Consider the following 20,033-nt stretch of genomic DNA (forward strand, 5'->3'; position numbering starts at 1 on the left):
GTCACTGCTTTCACCGTAACACCTACAATGCATGGGCACTGGAAATGTCGCTGCTTTCACCGTAACGCCTACAATACAGGGGCACTGGATATGTCACTGTTCTCACCGTAACGTCTACAATACAGCAGCACTGGAAATGTGTTGACTGCTGGTGTGACTTCGGGGAAACGAATGACTGGCAGTAGCACCGTTGGTCAAAGGTAAACAAGGCTAACGCACAGCGGCTAGCGACTCTTCAAGATCCCTTTTCCACGGATTTAAGGAGGAAATGGCGAAGACAGCGGATGTCTCTGATGATTTATGGAAGCGTTTGCGTTAAACAAATCTAAAACCACAGTATGTGTTTATCTTTATTCTTCGCTTCTGTAGCTATAGGTAGCATTAGCTTGTGGGGAACTAGCCGGGTGCTAGTCGGTTAGCTAAGCAACTTCCTATTTATAGTTGTGTTGTGTGTCTGTGTTGTTGTTGTTGTTTGGCTCTGCTGGAACACCGAGGTTCGACATTTGTTTTTACATTTCTAACCCCCCCTGCTATACAGAGGGCGTGGACTTACTGTAAAGCGTACACAGTGGAAATGACTTCCTAAGTTGTGCTGTGTGTGTGTTTGTGGGCCATGAGCAGCATGAGCAGCTCTGCTCTGAGCTGTCAAGTAAACTCCGCTGGCACTTGATTAGAGCGAGCATAAAATAGCGATTACGAAAAGAGGTAAACGGGCTGGCTCAACTCAATATACTTATGGTACAAATGTCTCCCAGTAGCAGAGTATATATATGTATATATATGTGTATACATATATACATGTATACATATATATACACATGTACTCAGGGATTTTTGTTAAATTTACATTCATAGACTTTTCTGAAAATGTGACATAGAGGCTATTATCATATCTAGTCCCTGGACAGATGTAATACTGTCTGTTTCCCTATAAACCAAACACAAATTGGAAAACGGTGTGCCGAAAAAGTATAAAATGAATAACTCAAGATACCATGCATAAAAAAACAGCAGAAAAAGAGGAAATACATTCGCAGAAATGAAGATAAAAAAAACACACAGACACAAACCAAAAAGAGGCAGAGGTTTCAGTTTTTAGTGCTGACTAGTAGTGGTTTACTAATAAACCATTAGTTGTCTTGACAGCTGGTAACTTTTGTCTTCTGAGCATTCAGGGAATAAACAGCAGTAAGACTGGCACTGATCAAAGAAGTCTATTCAAAAGCCTAGTGTGTAAAATTCTGTTCAATAAATTTGGCATACATTAAAGATAAAAGATAAGTATACTTAGTAGTTTGATGATTGTATGAATTGTTGTCTTTCATGACCCCAGAATGAGCCTTTTTTAAATTTCTATCCAGAGCCAGGTCAGCTTTATCAAGACCATCATTTTGACCACTGTGCTTTTACAACAGCCCAAAATGAAGTGAAGGCTTCATAGCACACTTGGAAAGAAAGGCTGAGGTGAGAATTAATTAGAATAAGAATGAGTAATTAAATGATATGATTGAAATTAAAGAGCCTATATTTAACTGATTCTAAAATATGACGGCAAAACAAACAAACTTGGCCTTGCACTCTTGTTAACTCTGACCTCTTTCTGTGTTGTGGTGTTACCATAAGACAGCCATCACATTACAGATGTATAGATTTATACAGATTTATGTTATTATGTCCAGCATCATCTCTCTGCAAAGTCATCCAAACAAACATGACTGCAGTGTTTTTGACTCAGGCAGTCACAGCTGTGTTCAAAACAGTGAAGATGGTGTTTGGAGGCGAGTGTCTTTCATTGTGTAGCAGTAATCTTCAGTCTGTCAGCCTGAAGATGACTAATTACTGATTACTGAATGTAATCTTTCACTAATCTTCAGTCTGCCTGCCTGCTGAAGATTACTGAAAGACGGCTAAAAATTATGCCCATGGTTTTCACCACACTTTCTGTATAAATATTTTTAGCAGCTCGTTCTCGCTGCAGTCATGAAAACTTTCAGAAGTGTGAATATTTCCTCACCTGATGAGACATCATTTTATAGTTTATTATTACTTATTTTGCAGGCCCACAGGCTATGGTTCATAGAGCCCCAGGCATCCTGAACCCCTCTTTGGGTACTACTGTTTTAGAGAAGATCAATGCATGTTGGATTGAGAGAGTAAAATAGTAAAAATGAGGAACTAACTAACTGAATTTGCTCAATGATGAATGCAACATTTTGCCACAATCAGCTCAGAACAATGACAAATGGTTTAAGTAAAATTAATTTTCCAAGTCAAAACCATTTTTACAGCAACAGTTGCAAATTGCTATGATGTATGGCTTGGAGACAGTGGATCTGTTTAAAAGACATGAGGCAGAGCTGAAGATGCTGAGATTTCCGTTGGGAATGACCAAGATGGATGGGATTTGAAATGAGTATATTCCAGGGACAGCTCAGGTTGAACAGTTTGGAAAGAAAGTAAGAGAGTCGAGATGAGATGGTTTGGTCGTGTGCAGAGGAGGGATAGAGATTATATTGGACAAAAAATAATGTTTAAGATGGAGCTGCTGGGCAGGACAAAAAAGAGGAAGACCTCAGAGAAGGTTCATGGATGTTGTGATGGAGGACATGAGGACAGTTGGTGGAACATCAGTTTCTAATGGTCTGCAGTTTTCACTCATTGCTTCCTTGGTATTTTAAAAACCTCCACAGACTGAGCACAATGATTGATAATTAAGCAAACAGTCATCTCTAGAGTCTCTATAAAGAGGAGCATTGCAGGATGGTGGTGCGACAGTGGTTGAGGTCAACTCTGCTAGTCTACATCATGCCGATTTGTCCCTGGGCAAGTTGGTTAACTTGGAACTGCTCCTGAGTCCTGACTATGAAAGCTGTGTGATAGAAAATATGCGGCATGTGGATCTGCTGCATAAGTGTGTGAAACTTTGCATTATAAATAATAAGATCAAAGTATAAATGTGGGTTCTGACAATCATGGTAAATTGTGACTGTCACCACATAACGTAGGCATCGTCCTGAAATATTAACAGAGGGCTGTACTACAAAGCAATATCAGTGGTTAAGCCAGTATATTTTTGTTTAAAGTCAGACTTCGCTCTCATTTTGGTCACTTTCTATTAACCTGGCTAAATCACCATGGTAACTTTTTTGTGTTCAGCTTTACAATCATCCTCATTGGACAAGGTTCTGTCATTCTAATGAGATCCAGTGGAATTAGGTAGCATAAACAAAAATGTGATCAGACCCACTTCTCTCTCTCTCTCTCTCTCTCCATCCATCACAGTACACACTGATACTGACCATTGCTGTATGTTGTACACTATAAAAGAAAAGGTGGGAAATGTCTATGCGTTGCTTCATGTGTTTTGTCAATCTGCAGGTTTGTATACACAACAAAACCAGTGTGAATACACCTGTAAATCCTCTGTCTTTATGGAGACAAACCATGTCTGATGCTTTACTGCTTCAGTGTCAGCCTGTGTGCTTGGGTCTGTAGAGTTTTATGAAAACAATGGGAAGCGATGAGAGAAAACTAATTCATGTCAGGTGCTGCTTCACCGACAGATGATCCATTTCCTCAAACTCTCAACACAAGCACAGAAGACTCTGCACTCTGTCTTTATATTAAAACTACACTCGACTGTCAAAGCCCCAAATCGCCCGCTGAATCTATGGGCGGTGAAGTGTGAGCTGAGACTTCTGTGAGGGGGTGAGAGTGCTGGCATCTTTGAGTAACTGTTCAGTGTTTGTCAAACCTGGAAATGATGATGTTCTTTAATCTCTTGTTTTGTCCACAAACCAAAATGATTCACTTTGAATGTTTTTTTCTATAGCATATTATTATAAGGATGGAGTAAAGTAGTTGTTTGTACCTACTGAATGTGTGATACATGTTTTATTTTTCAGCTCCGTCCCTTCATCTGCACCTCTGTCCTCAGTCATGTCGTCACGTGTGCTGCTCCGGCAGCAGCTAATGCGAGAACAAACCCAGGAGCAGGAGCGACGTGAGGCCCAGCAGCAGGCTTCTGCCTCGCAGCTCCGGGCCTCGGACTCCACTCCTGCCATCTCTGTCACTCTTCCCCCAAATGCTGCTCGTCCCCCGCCAGCACAGGTGCCTGTGGAAGTGCTGAAAGTAAGCGTGATCATCACCTGTGTTCTTTACTTAGTGAATATATCAGAACATCTGCCTGACAGGAGTTTAAATATTTAATAACTCTCTTTAACCCTCCTGATCAGGAAATAGGACTTATGTGATATTTTAGAGACTTGTTAAAACTGTTTTAATCTTTAATATATGTACATGGAACCGATTTACAGGACGCTGTATTCACTTAATAAGCACCATTTACACCAAAACTATTTTGAATAAACATAACCACAAATTAACCATTATAGCCAAAGACAAATTTCCACATGTATAAGCAATAAATTATTATTGTTATCGACTGGAATTGATTAGGTGCAGACTCATCTGGAGAACCCCACCAGGTACCACATCCAGCAGGCACAGAGGCAGCAGGTGAAGCAGTACCTCTCCACCACACTGGGCAACAAGGTGGTTACTCAGACCTTGAGTGTGTCTCCTGCACCACAGTCCAGTTCTGCCCCTGAAACTACCCCGGCCGCCAGCAGTGTCCCGAACAGCCCCATGGCTCTGCTCAACATCGGCTCCAACAAGGAGGAAGTAAGAGAAAATCAGGTCCAGCAGTTCCATTGCTTGTGTGTTGTTTTGGTTTTTTTTTGCTTTTCATCAAAACCTTTAAAAAAGAGATTTGCTTCCTTCTTGTTTAATGATATTTAGTTTGTTCTTCAATGATATGAGCAAAGTTCCCACTGTAATGATACATGCCCTTTGTTATCATACTCTTGTTGACCTGTTGTCACAATAAGATGTGAAATACTACACCCACTTTTTAACCGTGCCACACTTCTGTGCCTTGGAAATCATTGAAGCTGTTCCATTGGTTTGTTAAATGTCTGTGTTCATTATCAGTTATTTTCTAGACATGGTATTGTGATAGATGCAAAGTTTTAATCAGGAACTGGCAGAACTGAAAGGAAGAAACAAAAAAGCATTTCAAAAAAACAAATTATGGTAACAAAAAGTAAACTTCCAGTGTTTGATCAGGGAGCAACAATACCAACATTTAGATATGTGGTTACCCTGACCACATATCTGTTATTTATTTATTTATGTAGGTTAATGTAGTGTTGTAGATATAATATTATTGTGATCATTGTAAAAAAAAAAAACAAAACTCTAAAAATGTCTCTAAAACCCAGCTAAAATCTCTTAACCTTACATTTTGCAGCAAAAGAATAAGACACTTCATTAAGGTCATTATAAAATATCAGGTTGTAATAAATCACTGGGACTGTATGCTGGTGGGATAGACAGCACCTGAAATATTATCAGTCTTCCCATTCGTGATTATCCTGATTATGGGACGTTCACCACAACCAACGTGTTCCGAGTGCTTTTTATTTCAGTACACAATGAAATTCTTTATTGTCCAAAATGAGTTTTCTTTATTTTCACACATTTAGCCCTGAGGGCTCCACTGACTTTTCACAACTGCTGTTTTCTCTCGTCTTTATCCAGATTGACGACGTGATCGATGACATCATAAGTCTTGAATCCAGTTTTAATGATGACATCATAACGTTGATTGACTCCGGTCTTCAGTTGCCCAGCACGGTACGAAGAACCACGTTTTCTTTCAGGTTCTCTCGCGACAGTGAGAGTGACAGTGATAACACTGTGGATTTCAGGCATTAACTTTTTATACTCGACGTGCTTTTTCTTTGTGTGAATGTATCTTTTCTGTGTGGAATTCTCAAGTCGTGGGAGTAAACATACACTTTTGGCACTGGGATACTATTCGTCACTCAAGTGCTGCTTGGGCGTGTTGAAGCTAGAGGCTACAAGAGAGGGAGAAGCCACACAAAGTGGATTGTGCTCATTAAACAAAGTGCATTAAAAGGCTGCCGGGTTAAAAGCTCATTTCTCAGACATTCCTGTAATTTAGTGGTGAAAAATGAGGATTATGGTGTTGTTGGAGGAAAAGAAAAAGAAGCACATTGAGGTAAAGACTATCTCTGATTTCTAACATAGCCATAGAATTTGAATGTGAAATGATTTGATGTGAAATTTCATCCTTTAATTGCATCTCAGTAGATTTAAATCTAACATCAGTGTCTGCCTTTTCTTTGTGTATCGGCTGCTCTGTGTTTGATGCTGTGTTTCTGTTTTGTACTGGTAACTCTGAACATCCGAACAGACATGGGATATGTGCGTCTCAGTTAAATATAGGATTATATAGATTGTATGTCTTAAGCATGTGTTGTTTTTTAGCTCCCAGGAAATCTGTTGGATGTGTACCACAGCCCTGGAATGGCAACAACTACAATGACCATCAGCAACTCGTGCCCTGCTGATCTTCCAAATATTAAAAGGGAAATTACGGGTACAGTAGCATACATATTATGTTCATGTTTAAGAAAGTTTGATTTCTTTGCATGATATGGAACTCTAAGAATGATGTCTATTTCAGATGTGGATGCTAAAGCGCTAATGAAAGAAAGGCAGAAGAAAGATAACCATAACCTCAGTGAGTCAAGCTTCACCTTTACTTTGATGAATCTGAATCCAATAATAAGCAAGTAAAACATGCAGAAAGCAGATGAACCTTCTAAATGAACTGTTTTCTTTAAATTGCAGTTGAAAGGAGGCGGAGGTTCAACATCAATGACCGCATAAAGGAGCTGGGCGGTCTCATTCCCAAGTCAAGTGACCCGTAAGTGCTGTCTGATTTTCTTCACTTCGATAGTTTTATGTTTGTTTCGCTTTTTAAAGTGATGTTGTTTCTCTTCTTCTCTGCTTCTCTACTTTATTCATGACATAATACGACGATGACGACAGAGAAATGCGTTGGAATAAAGGCACCATTCTGAAAGCTTCTGTCGACTACATCAGGAAGTTACAGAAAGAGCAACAGAGAGCAAAGGACGTCGAGATGCGACAGAAAAAACTGGAGCAAGCAAACCACACACTCATGCTGCGCATCCAGGTCAGTGTCACCACACTGCTGTGTTACCACAGCAGTATTTGTCATGGTAGACTTCATAGGTAGATTTGCTAATGTTGCTAATGGTGTTAGCCAGTGTTTGCTGCCAGCATGGAGAACCACTTTAAGACATGGATGCTCGTGAATACAGAATTTAGCCGCGTGACCGAAGGCTCACATAATAAAATCTTATGTACAATAAGACCTCTACATGCATTTTTCAGCAACTTCATGCATTTAGACATGTTCAAGATGACCTGCTGAACTTTTAATTGAGCATCAGAATGAGGAAGAAAGATTGTGATGTGGTTGTTTGTGTGTCAGACAGGCAGGTATACTAGGTGTAATAGGTGTACTAGGATGTGTGTCTGGGAGCTAAATGTCTAACCCTAACCCGTATAAATACCTCAGTGAGCAAGGGCGGTTAAGATGTAAATACAAATCTGAAACAGCATTTTAACTGAATAATGCAGTGAGGTGGTTCTTTCTTTGAGAGCAGGCTGGTTATGGTGGTAATGCTACAGCGCAAATGTGTTGTTAACAGCTTAGAATTTAAAGATTTAAAAGGATTGCAATGGCCTGATGTTGGTATTTTGAGATACGCAAGGTTCTGATACTGGTATCAGTATATTTATGAGCATCAGATTTAAAAAGTGCTTTTGAGCCATCCCTGAGATTTGGTCAGTGCTGACAATGTTTCGGTGTGTATCACATTGAGGCAAAACTGGATTTTCACTTTAGAAGTAAACTTGTGAATCTCTGCGCAGTTTTTATCACTCTCATCATGTTTCAAATCTAAAATGAACCTTTTTAAAGATCATGATGGGGGGGGTTGCATCTTGGAGCATCATGGACTCCAGCCAAAACAGTCAGTAAATTTCCATGCACATTCAAGTCACAGGGCCCATTTAAATGAAATCAAATCAGGGGGGTGGAGTGGCTCAGTGGTCAAGACCTGTACCCTGTGTGCGAAAGACATCATGGTCGCAAGTTCGACTCCACCCCTGGCTGATTGTACTCAATTCCATTGTAAGTCGCTTTGGATAAAAGCGTCTGCTAAATGACATGTAATGTAATGTACCGTAATGTAAAATGAACTTAAGAGGTGGTCACCGGTACATCAGTACAAAGGCTTGCACCTCGTGCCAAAGCGCTGTCCATTAATGCCACTCTACCTACGATTTATTGATTAGAAAATGAGTTGACAATTGATTTATTAATCGATTAATAATTGATTAATAGTTTCAGCCCAAATACATAATAGTAAAATCCTACACCACTCGATCTACAGGCCAGAGGTACAGGAAGATCTCATTGGGACCATTAAAAAAAACATGAATGCATGAATAATCTTTTACTCTGCTTCTATTCCTCTCAGGAACTGGAAATGCAGGCACGGCTCCATGGCTTCTCCAACTCCTCCAGCAACTCATCTGGTGTGAGCTCTGATCCCTCGCTGCTCCAGCAGCAGGCGCTCTCTCACAGCAGTCAGTCTCTGGCCTCCCCTCAGAACCTCCTCAGTCTTGGAGCACTTGGACGACCTCTGCCTGCCTCCTTCCTTTCCCCTCCGTCGTCAGACTCTGCTGCAGTCACCATCAGCAGCCCTCTGGACTTGGGCAGCCTGAGCTTCGCAGAACTCGACGACGCGTCGGCCTCGGCGCTCTACCCTGACGTGGGCTTAGGAGACATTCTAATGGATGACGGGTGCACCTTGTCTCCAGAGAGGATGGCTGACCACGCTGTTTTCTCCCCTCTGTCACCAGGTGCCTCAAAAAGCAGCAGTCCCAGGAGCAGCCTTGACATGGACGATGACTTGTAGTGAGCCCTGTGTGGTGATCAGAGACTGTGTGAGGACAAAAGGAGCTCCTCATTAGAACAAAACTAGCCAAGAGAACGGATGTTCTGGGTTTATTTTTTTTTATTTTTTTCAAAACAGAAACTATTATTATTATTAAATGCAATCTTATTCAAGCTATATGTTGTATATACATGTAGAATGAGGTATGAAGTTAACATTAAGAAATGATACATTGCGATAGAATAATTTTTAAAAGATGTTTAACAGGGATATAAGGTTTTCTTGAATTTATTACAGCACATCCTGTTTGTTTTTAGAGAAGAAAACTACGACATGACACCGTTTAACACTTTGTTAAATGGCTGGAATCAGGGTTTGTTAATAGGAGTCACATACGTGTGGTCTATGCTTCTTTCACCAGCAGCTACAGAAGGGATCTTTTTCAAATGAATTGGCTCATTATGAAATATTTCCTGCATATTGTGTGTGTATATATATATATATATATATATATATATATGTGTGTGTATGTATATATATATATATATATATATATATATATATATATATGTGTATGTGTATAGACACACAGTGTACATGTATCTGGAACAAAGCTCCAGAGCTGCAGCTCGTCTTCCTCCACAGTAGCTGCTCATTACAAATCCTATTTTTGAATACATGCACTTGGTCAAATAGAAATGCAACACAGTTTGAGCAATGCAGAACAATTTAATAATATCTTTAAACAGAAGTAGTTTCTTATCTGAAGCATAGTTTTTTCACTCTCTCTGTTGTCAGTGACTTTCTCTTTATTAACGTCCGTGATCACTGAGTCATTCTGACAGTTTAGGCTGTTTTTTTCATCACTATTAGTTGTGTAAATCCTGCAATGCAAGCAATTATATTCTCTTAAATTTGTCCGATGCTTCACTCATTAAAGTAAATGAACTTGCATGTGTGCAGTTATCACATACAGTAAGTAATGTATGTTAACCTTCAAGATATTGGCACTGTTAAACTATTCTATGAGCTTTGACATTTAGGTGCCCTCTGCTGTTCACTCGCAAAGTTAGGGTACTTTTTTATTTTTGAACCATAAACAGCTCGTCTCCAGAGCTCTGTTTCACTGACTGCGTTGTTCCCGGTCACCTGTGGTCAGCTTTTTAATCCATATCCACGATATGAATCATGTCTTAGCCTGGTACAGCGCCATGACTGTTAACCATTAACCTAACTTTTGTTGGCTTTCATAATATTTTCAAAAAATAAATGAATCAAATGATTCTCAATGCTTCTGGTCTGGATTTGGTCATTTATTAGCAGACCGTGTTAGTGGAAGAGCATTTGAGAGATCTCCATAGCCAGGTCCAGACACTCTGTGGCTTGGATGCAGATGTCACAGAGGGGACAGTCGCACAGGAGGCAGCGGATGCCCACACAGCCGCACAGATCACAGTAGTGCGTGGCGTCGAGGAGAGGCTGAAGGCTGGCAGGTTTGCAGCCACACAGGTATGAGCACAGCGACCACACACAGTCATTACATCCTCTCATGGTGGCCAGCAGGCAGTCCAGTGGATGGCAGAAGAGACATGCCAAGAGGATTGCGGCACACAAGTCTGTGTCACATACAGCGTGAGAAAGGAGCGAGAAGTTAGAGAGAGGAAAAAGCTCATCAGAGAGGAGGAGACACAATAGTCTGGCATTCTTACCCTCGCCAGCTTCAGTGTGGACACTCGTAGATTTCAGGCTTATTTGACTCTTGCCTTTTGATGTGAACGACTGATTGACTTCGTAAATGATGTGAGACTCCGTGTTAAGTGGCAACAGTGCACACTGAGGCTGTGGCTGGACTTTCTCCACATCGCTTGGGCTGCTGATGGATACTGATCTGGACACTCCTCCGTCTTCTGGGTTCATATGCAGGTTTGACTCAACAGGGTTTTCTGCAGAAGACATAAGAATGAACAAATCATTAGGTCTGCACTGTGGTGAAAACCATCAGGTTTTTGTGAGTATTGTTTCATGCATAGCTGGCCCAGTGCACACTGTAAGTGAACTAAGAGTCTGCTTGGGGCCCACAACATTTTAACATTAAAAGAATCTAGATATCTTTAGATACTTTAGATACTTTATATATCCAGGCATTGTTTGTCTTGTGTCATTTGGTTGTATTTTGTAGTTGACATTCAAATCTGACGTTTTTAAAAAACCAAAGCAAATAAACCATTTACTACTTTATGAGCAGAGGGATTAATTTGTTTCATTGCACATTCCATTAAAGCAAATAAATTGTTTTATTTTTGCCATTCATAACAAAAAGACAAATGGATCAGAGACATTGGCCCCATTGTTTATTGTTTATTGTTTATTCTGTCTCTCATCTCCCTCTTGTCCTTTCTCTCCCTCCTTTCTGTCCCCCAACTCTCCACTGTCCCCCATTTTTCCTTTCACCCCAACCGGTCGTGGCACATCTAGTTTTTTCTCTCCACTGATGCCTTATACAGTATGACCAACCTGCAGGGATGTCCTGAGCTGTGTGGTGTGCCTGTACATCAGTGGTGTCACAGTCATGGAGGTGTGCTTTCTCTTCACTCCCATCCACAGCCACCTTTTGACTCATATCTGCAGAATTCACTTTGGCATCATCTACTTTAGGACAAGACAAACAGAAACATGACAATTGGTGTCGCTTTAAAATGATGTTCTGTTGTGTAAGTAAGAAGAAATAAGTGTAATCACTGTGTGCTTATTACCACGGAGCCATAGTCACATGTATGGCTGCGGTTCTTGTGGCTGTTGTGGATGAGTGGACATAATGGATGTTACAGAAAAGTTAATCTATTATTAATCTCCACTCTGGGAACGTTTATAATGTTTAGATGAAAGGCAGCGCACGGACATCCTGACAGCTATGTGAGAATGAGATATCTCTGCCATTAATAATTCATTTCCTTATTTGTGTTAGTTTTAAAGAGCAGGTAAAACAGTATAATATTTAAAATTGTGCATAGTATAATGAATGTAAACAAGATTGAATTTAATTTCATGTCCACCACTATAAAATCTTAAATATTGTGTTTATAAAGGAATTTAAGGCTACAGTGTAAAGTGTAATGAGTGTCGTACACAGGGATCCACAAAGCCTCTTTATCTCTTCATCTGTACTCATTGTTCACGTCTAGATGTTGGTTAAGATATATATAAAGTATATTGTACTTACCTTTCTTAGCATAGTGCAGAGGAGACGATGCAGCCTCCATCACAGACACATCCTTTTACTCAAGTGTCAGCACTGGAGGTACAACCCCCCTACTCCCCCCTCTCTCTCTGATATGCTGAAGCAGCAATTTAAAAAAAAAAAAAAGAATTATTTTTTTAGTATTTATTTCTTAGATTCCGTAAATGTAAACAGTTCAATTCAATCAAAACCAAAACAACATTCTTATTCAGTCCAAATACAATATAATAGTAATATAACAAATCATTACACATGGTGAAAAACCTGTGTGCTCCTCCTCCTGATTGAGCAACAAAACAACGCTCCATTCATCCTGAAGTTTATCATCAGGAGAGCAGAAAAACACATCCTCTCAATAAATGGTGAGAAAACAACAAATATGTTTCTAACCATTATTATTATTGTTGTTGTTGTTGTTGTTGTTGTCGTCATTAATATTTCTACACACGTGTCAGTTCCCTGCTCGACGTCAGTGAAATGAAAAATATGTTGCTTCCTGTGAATTTCTCCCCTGTAACGCAATTTCAACCAAGTCCAACAGGTGGCGACAGTGTAAAGATAGACGGTTTCAGAAGAAGAAGTAGAAGAAGAAGAAGTGACTGACGTCATCCGATTGCGAGCGAACGACGCTACATCCGGTGTTAGTGTTAGCTTAACGCTATCGGTGGAGCTTTCTCTGTTTTTAGTCTCGTTTGTTGCCTGCATTTGCTCACAGTTTTTTCACTGTATTTGTACACAGACAAAGGACTGTGTGATATCATACAATGGTAAGTGTTCGGTTTCAAATAAACCTAATTATAAACGAAGCTAAGTCAATTTGGACAAACTTGTCGGTTCCATGGGCCCCCGAATTAATATCCGACAGCAGCACGTAGTCTAATCTAATGTTAATTACATCGTTTAAGTCCTGCAAAAGCAGAATTGTTAATAAACGATTGATATGACACGTTTGTGTTTAATTTGCACAGTAACCTACGACACTGAGGAAAGTTATTTGTAAAGTAATAAAGTGGCTGATGCTAACAGACTGCTTTTGCTAAGCTAACGACTTGAGTGTGCATGTAAATAAAGCAGGAGGTTTTAGAATATTACACCAAGCTGTTTTTATTCTAAGAATATTCATGTAAAATGCAGAGAGGTCTAGGAGATAATTTCCTCATTCAAAGGACTGTATCATCACAATGTTGTCTGTGTAGTCAACAATGAACTGAAAAGTGATAATATTGTCAAATATTTTTAATCTCATTGAAAGGGACTATAATAAAGTCCTCTTATCAATATGTATATATATGTGTGTATATATATATATATATATATGTATATATATGTATATGTACATTCTTCCTCTGTTATTGTAACCAATTGACATTGACTGATGCGACTGGCTGTGAGTTGTCATGTTGTTAATTAGTGTACACAATGTAGTTGGTGTGAATTTTCTGGACCTGGTGCTGTTAAGGTTAGAAAAGTGGTGCTAGTTCATGTACAAATGCGTTCATGTTCAAATGTGTGGTTTGGAACAGAACACTCTGATCAGACTTCTGTTTCCTCTGCAAAGTAAATCTCTTATCAGTCCAGTATTGTGGTTTGTGACATGTGTTCTGCTTTTCAGGACAGTGACATGTCTGACATGGAGCCTGTACCACGACCTGGAAGCAGCAGTGTTGAGGGGGAGAATTCACCTGTTTACTGTATATGCCGCAAACCAGACATCAACTGCTTCATGATGTATGTTCACAAAATCACTGCTGTTGTTTCAGGCAATTCATGACTGCTTTTAAATGCTAAAATGCACATTCCTTGTTTTCTGTTTTGGCTCCTTCCACTGACAGTGGCTGTGATAACTGCAATGAATGGTTCCATGGCCACTGCATTAACATCACTGAGAAGTCCGCCAAAGCAATCCGGGAATGGTACTGCATGAAGTGCAGAGGTGAGTAACTTTCATTTAAGTTTTCCTTTCTTACCATGAAATAAATAATAATAATAATAATGATAATAATAATTATTATAATGATGAATAAACATATTGTGTCTATTGCCAGGTGGAAACCCCTCACTGGAAATTAAGTACAGATTGAAGAAAAGCAGAGATAAGGAATCTGAATCTGACAGAGGTGAAAGAAATTACAGCACACCAAGTACCCCAGACTATAAGAGTGAGAGGAGACGAGGATCAAAAGTAAGTTGTTTTTCTGGACCAAATGTTCAAAGGTTTTTTTTTTTTTGTTGCTCCTCATGTCATCATTTGGTGACCTGATATGAACAACATATTAATCAGTCTCATTGTATTTCCCTGCTTCAGGTGAAGCGTTCAGTTCGAATGTGTGGTGAATGCGAGCCCTGCAGACGGACTGAGGACTGTGCCCAGTGCGACTTCTGTAAGGACATGAAGAAGTTTGGAGGTCCAAACAAAATCAGACAGAAGTGCAGGTTCAGGCAGTGTGAGGTTCGAGCGAGGGTAAGTGACTCTAGCTCTGCATTATAGTATCAGGAGCTAATTTCTTCAATTGAGACACAAACATTCTTCTCCTTCATCTAATCATTTCTGACAGGCTGTACACCAATGCTGCCCTCCACAGGCATAGTAAAAATAATATTTATCTTTTTCAGGGAAAACATGAACGCCCCAGGTCTGCCAGCTGTTGTTATTCTTTTTTTAATTGATCACATGAAATAAAAGATGTTTAATTGTCTCTGAATATCCACACTGGCACAGACCATCTGGTTGTTTACTATTATTTTCAAATAGCTGTTAATCCACAATGCCCATATCTCAGTCTAGTTAGGACAACCCTGTACTTTCTCTTTAACTTAATTGAAAACCACTTATTTCTAACAGAAGGAGAGTAATAATATCGACTCTTCTGTTCCATCTCCCACTCCTTCTGCTGCTGTCTCACCACCATGTTAGAAACACTGTAATTGCCTATAAATGAGGTCAAATTCTGCTTTATATCTATTGTGTTTAATATTTAATTTATAATATTTAGTGTATTTCACTCATTTATATTTATTCTGTTTAATATTTAATTTATAATATTTAGTGTATTTCACTAATTTATTCAATATAATAAATATGGTGATTATCAATGCCACAGCCTTTCAAACCAGGAATAGTCATCACAGATACCTTATCACAATATGACGACGACAAAAAATGACAAAATCTAAGCCGATATCTTGTCTTGTGTCGCAATATAGATCAAATATCGTCATATTGACCTGCCCTTCACGTAGGTTTTCATTATGGAATTTTCTTCCATTCACACACCCAGGAATTTGAAGAATCGCTCTAGAGGACAATCATTGATAAACCGGGCACAATGACTTTCTTTTTCATAACAAAGAAGAATTTTGAAAAACCTTTTTCTGATAGTTAATGAATCCTGGACTGGACCAAATTTCTCTGTTTGGGATTTCTGGCCCCTAAATCCTGCAAAATGTTGTCTTTTTTGCATTCTTCATAGTTCTTCTTGCTAATGCTCCACATCATCACTTGTACTCGCAAGCATTTTCCTCAATAGTTTTCTTACATACATTTCCGAATGACATGAAGCTTGTATTTATTCCTTCCCCTCGGGTCAAGTCAGAAAATTAACAAACTTTTGTTTTGTTGTTGTTGTTTTGATAGAAAATGCTGCGCGTAAAGGAGGAGGAAATGTCTTTGCGTGAAAGGAGAGACAATTCCTACCACAGACGGAGACGCTACTCTGATGACTATGACAGTGAGGCCGAGCTGTACAAGCAGTACAAATCAGCAGGACTCGACAATGTGGTAGAACAACTAACATGATTTTGTTGCATTGTACTGTAAACCTGCTCATTTCAGATGCAACTAAAACATGGATCAGAGACTCAGAGTTGAGTGACTCTTTGCGTTCGTTTCAGGCGTGGGCCAGTGATGACGATGATGAGCTGCAGTTTAGCCCTGTCATACGTAAGAAAGCAGTAAAGGTGAAGCACGTCAAGAGACGAGAAAAGAAGTTTGACAAGAAAGTAAGACTTGTTTACTATTTGAAGTACTGCAAGATATTCAACCATGTGAATATTAGTAATGTGTCTGGTAACATCTGGTCTGCTGCCTGTGCTTTTCTCATTTATCCAGAAGGAGTCCCGCCGCCACAAACAGAAGCAGAAGCACAAAGACAGAACCAGACACAGTGAGAGGGGGGATCTGCGAGATAGTGCAGGGCAGCGTCAGTGTCTGGGACCCAGCTGTGTGGAGGCAGCAAGACCCAGCTCCAAATACTGCTCTGAAGACTGTGGCATGAAATTAGCTGCCAAGTAAGAACTCACTGTCACTTCCCTTAACATTTGTGACCAGCCACAAGAAAACCAGCAAGTGGGCCCAGCACAAGTTTGGTAAACAAAGAAAAATTGTCTGTTTGGAAATAGATGGCTACTTCATCTGCAGCCACTGCTGTTGAGGCTCATTACTGTAACTGCTGCTTCGAGAAGCTGCGTGTGTTTTGTTTTCATCATTGAATGATAACAGACCAGGAAAAACGCATTGCAGAAGAGCTAAATTGTGGCAGAATGTAGGAGTGCTTGTTCCTGGTTTCTCCATGGCTGGACACATATAAACTTTATTGTTGTATCAACAAACAAAACATTGTCATTGTAACTTTTAAAAGAAAATAATCAAAATATTAATTGTATTAGCAGTTTGGTGAATTGTATAGCACAAAAGACTGCTTTTAATTTAAATACTTTTTTATAAATCTACAGCCGGATCTATGAGATCCTACCCCAGCGTATCCAGCAGTGGCAGCAGAGTCCCTGCATTGCTGAGGAGCATGGTAAGAAGCAGCTGGAGCGTATCCGCCGTGAGCAGCAAAACGCCCGGCTGCGCCTAACCGAAATGGAGCGCCGCTTCCACGAACTGGAGGGCATCATCGCCAAGGCCAAACAGCAAGTGGTTCAGCAGGATGAGGAGGTGAATTGGCAATAGCCTGTATGCATGTTACACTCCTGTGCTTTATTTTCTGCAGGGCGTAGTTTTACTTTCAATAATAGGTAAATGTTTCTGACAATCCTTTTATATTTGTGTGAACTTTTAATGTGGTTAGATTCACATTGACTGACTTAATGATATTGGCTATCTCTTCTATTTGTAGGTGAACGAAGGGGATAGCGAGGACACAGATCTTCAGATATTCTGTGTGTCGTGTAGTCATCCCGTTAATCCTAAAGTGGCTCTGAAACATATGGAGAGATGTTACGCAAAGGTGATTTTTTATTGTTTTTAAAGAATCTTGTAAACAATGGAAACAATATGCAATACTAGTAACGATGTTATCTATATTCATCTTGACAGTATGAAAGTCAGACCTCCTTTGGTTCCATGTACCCTACAAGAATAGAAGGGTAAGAAAGAAAAATGATATGGAGCAGTTTCCTCCAGGTCACCTGCTTTATAAACATATCTATTATTATTGTTTCCTCACAGGGCCACCAGACTCTTCTGTGATGTGTACAATCCCCAGAGCAAAACATATTGTAAGAGGCTCCAGGTTTTGTGTCCAGAACATTCCAGAGATCCCAAGGTCAGTGAAGCTCAGTGGGTTCAAGCTCCCATGTTATACTCTACTGTATTTATTGCAGTACTATTGTTACATTGTGATAGTAATGTAGGTGTGAGAAGTTGGTGTGTGGTTGGAAAGACATACTGTGACACATATAGACATATTTTCTAGCCTCTTTCCTCTCAAAACGCACACATGCACTGCCTGAAGCCTGGAGAACATGCAAACTCCACATAAAAAGACCCTCGGTCAGAACGGGTCGCTAACCCGTTCTGTTGCCTTTTACTGTAAGGCAACATTGCTAGCCACTGATCCACCGACTGACTTGTGTGAATCACCTGTAAAAGGACACTAAACATTATCATGATTATGTGCACAGAGACACAGTTACTTCATCTCATCAATCCAGTTGATCAGAAACACATTTTTGGTAGTGTTTTTCCAAAATGTTTCTTTGAAAGATGAAGGTTTGAAAAGCCATTATAAAGTCGTGTTTTTCCTCCAGGTCCCGGTAGATGAGGTGTGTGGATGTCCTCTGGTGAAGAATGTGTTTGAACTTACGGGAGAATACTGCAGGGTCGCCAAACGGAAATGCAACAGACATTACAACTGGGAAAAGCTTAGAAGAGCAGAGGTCGATCTGGAGCGAGTCAGAGTGGTAAGTTTTGCTTCACGACTGTTCATTAGGTTTACAAGTTTACATTATTTATTTGAAATGATGTAGATTTTCAGTTTTAAATGCCTCTTAGCCCCTCCACCCACAATGAATGAAATGTTTTCCTGCTTTTCTGTCTGCTTGTATGCTCAGGTGTTGCCTTGTTGAGCTCCAAATGAAGTATTCATATACAGTACATGTATAGTAAAGCCGTGAGTTGTTGGTGCCCCCGTCCTCAGCATTAACTGGTGTTTCTGTTTCCCACAGTGGTACAAGTTAGATGAGCTCTTTGAACAGGAGCGAAATGTCAGGACTGCTATGACCAACAGAGCCGGTCTGCTCGCTCTAATGTTGCATCAGACTATTCAGCACGACCCCGTGACCACGGATCTCCGTTGCAACAAGGATAGGTAGCTACAAGATCTGTGGAGCACTGTACATAATATAATTAGATTACTATTTTAAAATCTTGCTATGTTAAATTGGTAAATGGTTCTATTTTATTGACTGATAAACTACTACTGATTTAAAAACTGTGTCATGAATACTCTGCATAAACACCTTAGACTTCAGTTGTATGTATGTTTTGTGTTATTAATGTACTTGTTATTTACTCATTTAAGGGCTGCAACAATTAATCATCAAATGTTCTGATAATCAGTTAACTGATTTGAGTATTTCTTTTTTTCCTCAATGACATTACACTGAATATCTTCTGTAGACATTTGACACCATTAATCATCATGTTTTGCTTAACATTAATTAAATGACGACTGATCATCATTTGCACCCCTTGCTAATCTCAAAAATGTGTATTATCTGTGGGCCAACACAAGCTGAGATTGTTGAATTGTGAATGTTGAATATTGAATGTGAGAAGTCACATTTTATTCACAATATTTTCATTGGGATATGAATCTGAGGTATATCCTGTTAAACAAGAGAGACTTGCATGGACTGAATACTGTGTGTGTATGACAATATATGGTACTGTGCAAAAGTCTCAGGGCACCATCATGTCCGTCTACTTCCATGATCATTGACAGTTGGATTGGAATGAAAGTTGGTCTTGTACATCAGCAAACTGTCAATTTGTGAGTTAAACTCACATGTGTATGTTTTGAAATAAACCTGGTGTCATAGACCTTTTTCAAAGCAGAAGTTTGACATGAAATAGTAGGACAAATGCAGGTTTTACCAATATCCTTAATCATGGTTCCAGTCAAGGTTTAAGAGAGCCAGGGCCATGCTATTGTTCAAGTGTAAGGGTAAATCACACTACTGTTATCTATAGAAGCTCTATTTTCTTTTCTTGAAAAATGTGTTTGAATGAAGCAGGGGAATCAAACTTAATTACAGAAGTGGAGGTGGAGTGGCTCAGTGGTTAAGACCCTGCCTTGTGTACCAAAGACATCATGGTCGCAAGTTCGATTCCACCCCTGGCTAATTGTACTTGATTCCATTGTAAGTTGCTTTGGATAAAAGCGTCTGCTAAATGACATGTATGTATGTAGAAGGGGCCGAAATTTAAAACGTGTAAAAAGCTTGTATAGTAAATTAAAGCAGAGACCAAATTTGAAATTAAAGATACAGTATGTCTGTGAAGATACACTAGTGAAGGGGGTACTTTTTTCCATCAAATAAGATGAATTGATTTACACATGGAATAGTCTCAGAAGGGCTAAATGTCAACATTGGACTACGTTTGTTTTATGCAACTTGATAAATATGTCAGTGGAGGGGTTGGA

General features: G+C 39.6%; 3 protein-coding genes across 4 annotated transcripts; 2 read left to right on the top strand and 1 right to left on the bottom strand.

The window, feature by feature from the left end:
* Window positions 1-9,375, top strand: tfe3b (transcription factor binding to IGHM enhancer 3b). 2 transcript variants are annotated; one of them, XM_044024915.1, is made up of 9 exons: window positions 1-200; window positions 3,906-4,131; window positions 4,459-4,698; window positions 5,602-5,697; window positions 6,355-6,466; window positions 6,554-6,610; window positions 6,721-6,796; window positions 6,922-7,069; window positions 8,445-9,375. In XM_044024915.1, exons 1-9 carry the CDS (start codon window positions 172-174, stop codon window positions 8,883-8,885), a joined length of 1,425 nt encoding a protein of 474 aa, XP_043880850.1. In that variant the 5' UTR covers window positions 1-171; the 3' UTR covers window positions 8,886-9,375. The 2 variants fall into 2 exon arrangements, with proteins under 2 accessions (XP_043880850.1, XP_043880851.1); XM_044024916.1 differs by having other exon boundaries at window positions 2-200; window positions 4,459-4,683.
* Window positions 9,376-9,472: 97 nt separating this feature from the next.
* si:dkey-245f22.3 (uncharacterized protein LOC492819 homolog) lies at window positions 9,473-12,151 on the bottom strand. The gene is made up of 4 exons (XM_044024472.1): window positions 12,085-12,151; window positions 11,379-11,513; window positions 10,574-10,807; window positions 9,473-10,480 (listed from the first exon to the last, which is right to left on the bottom strand). The coding sequence occupies exons 1-4, from the start codon at window positions 12,122-12,124 to the stop codon at window positions 10,194-10,196; spliced, it is 696 nt and encodes a 231-aa protein (XP_043880407.1). The 5' UTR covers window positions 12,125-12,151; the 3' UTR covers window positions 9,473-10,193.
* A 556-nt stretch (window positions 12,152-12,707) lies between these two features.
* On the top strand, window positions 12,708-19,429 carry cxxc1b (CXXC finger protein 1b). The gene is made up of 14 exons (XM_044024886.1): window positions 12,708-12,869; window positions 13,715-13,830; window positions 13,935-14,035; window positions 14,148-14,284; window positions 14,408-14,563; window positions 15,737-15,880; window positions 15,994-16,101; window positions 16,211-16,389; window positions 16,834-17,041; window positions 17,223-17,333; window positions 17,423-17,472; window positions 17,555-17,651; window positions 18,136-18,288; window positions 18,553-19,429. Exons 1-14 carry the CDS (start codon window positions 12,867-12,869, stop codon window positions 18,697-18,699), a joined length of 1,710 nt encoding a protein of 569 aa, XP_043880821.1. The 5' UTR covers window positions 12,708-12,866; the 3' UTR covers window positions 18,700-19,429.
* Window positions 19,430-20,033: the final 604 nt, after the last annotated feature.

The sequence above is a fragment of the Solea senegalensis genome, linkage group LG4, assembly GCF_019176455.1.
Source record: "Solea senegalensis isolate Sse05_10M linkage group LG4, IFAPA_SoseM_1, whole genome shotgun sequence".
Taxonomy (NCBI): domain Eukaryota; kingdom Metazoa; phylum Chordata; class Actinopteri; order Pleuronectiformes; family Soleidae; genus Solea; species Solea senegalensis.

Excerpts from the sequence above, each read along its gene's own strand:
- tfe3b (XM_044024915.1), top strand. The coding sequence starts at position 172 with ATGACTGGCAGTAGCACCGTTGGTCAAAG. Across the intron at positions 5,698-6,354 it reads GTCTTCAGTTGCCCAGCACG|CTCCCAGGAAATCTGTTGGA; the intron begins GTACGAAGAACC and ends GTTGTTTTTTAG. Across the intron at positions 7,070-8,444 it reads CACTCATGCTGCGCATCCAG|GAACTGGAAATGCAGGCACG; the intron begins GTCAGTGTCACC and ends TATTCCTCTCAG.
- si:dkey-245f22.3 (XM_044024472.1), bottom strand. The coding sequence starts at position 12,124 with ATGGAGGCTGCATCGTCTCCTCTGCACTATGCTAAGAAAG. Across the intron at positions 10,808-11,378 it reads AGCTCAGGACATCCCTGCAG|AAAACCCTGTTGAGTCAAAC; the intron begins GTTGGTCATACT and ends TGTCTTCTGCAG. Across the intron at positions 10,481-10,573 it reads CCACACTGAAGCTGGCGAGG|ACTTGTGTGCCGCAATCCTC; the intron begins GTAAGAATGCCA and ends TATGTGACACAG.
- cxxc1b (XM_044024886.1), top strand. Across the intron at positions 13,831-13,934 it reads GACATCAACTGCTTCATGAT|TGGCTGTGATAACTGCAATG; the intron begins GTATGTTCACAA and ends TTCCACTGACAG. Across the intron at positions 14,036-14,147 it reads GTACTGCATGAAGTGCAGAG|GTGGAAACCCCTCACTGGAA; the intron begins GTGAGTAACTTT and ends GTCTATTGCCAG.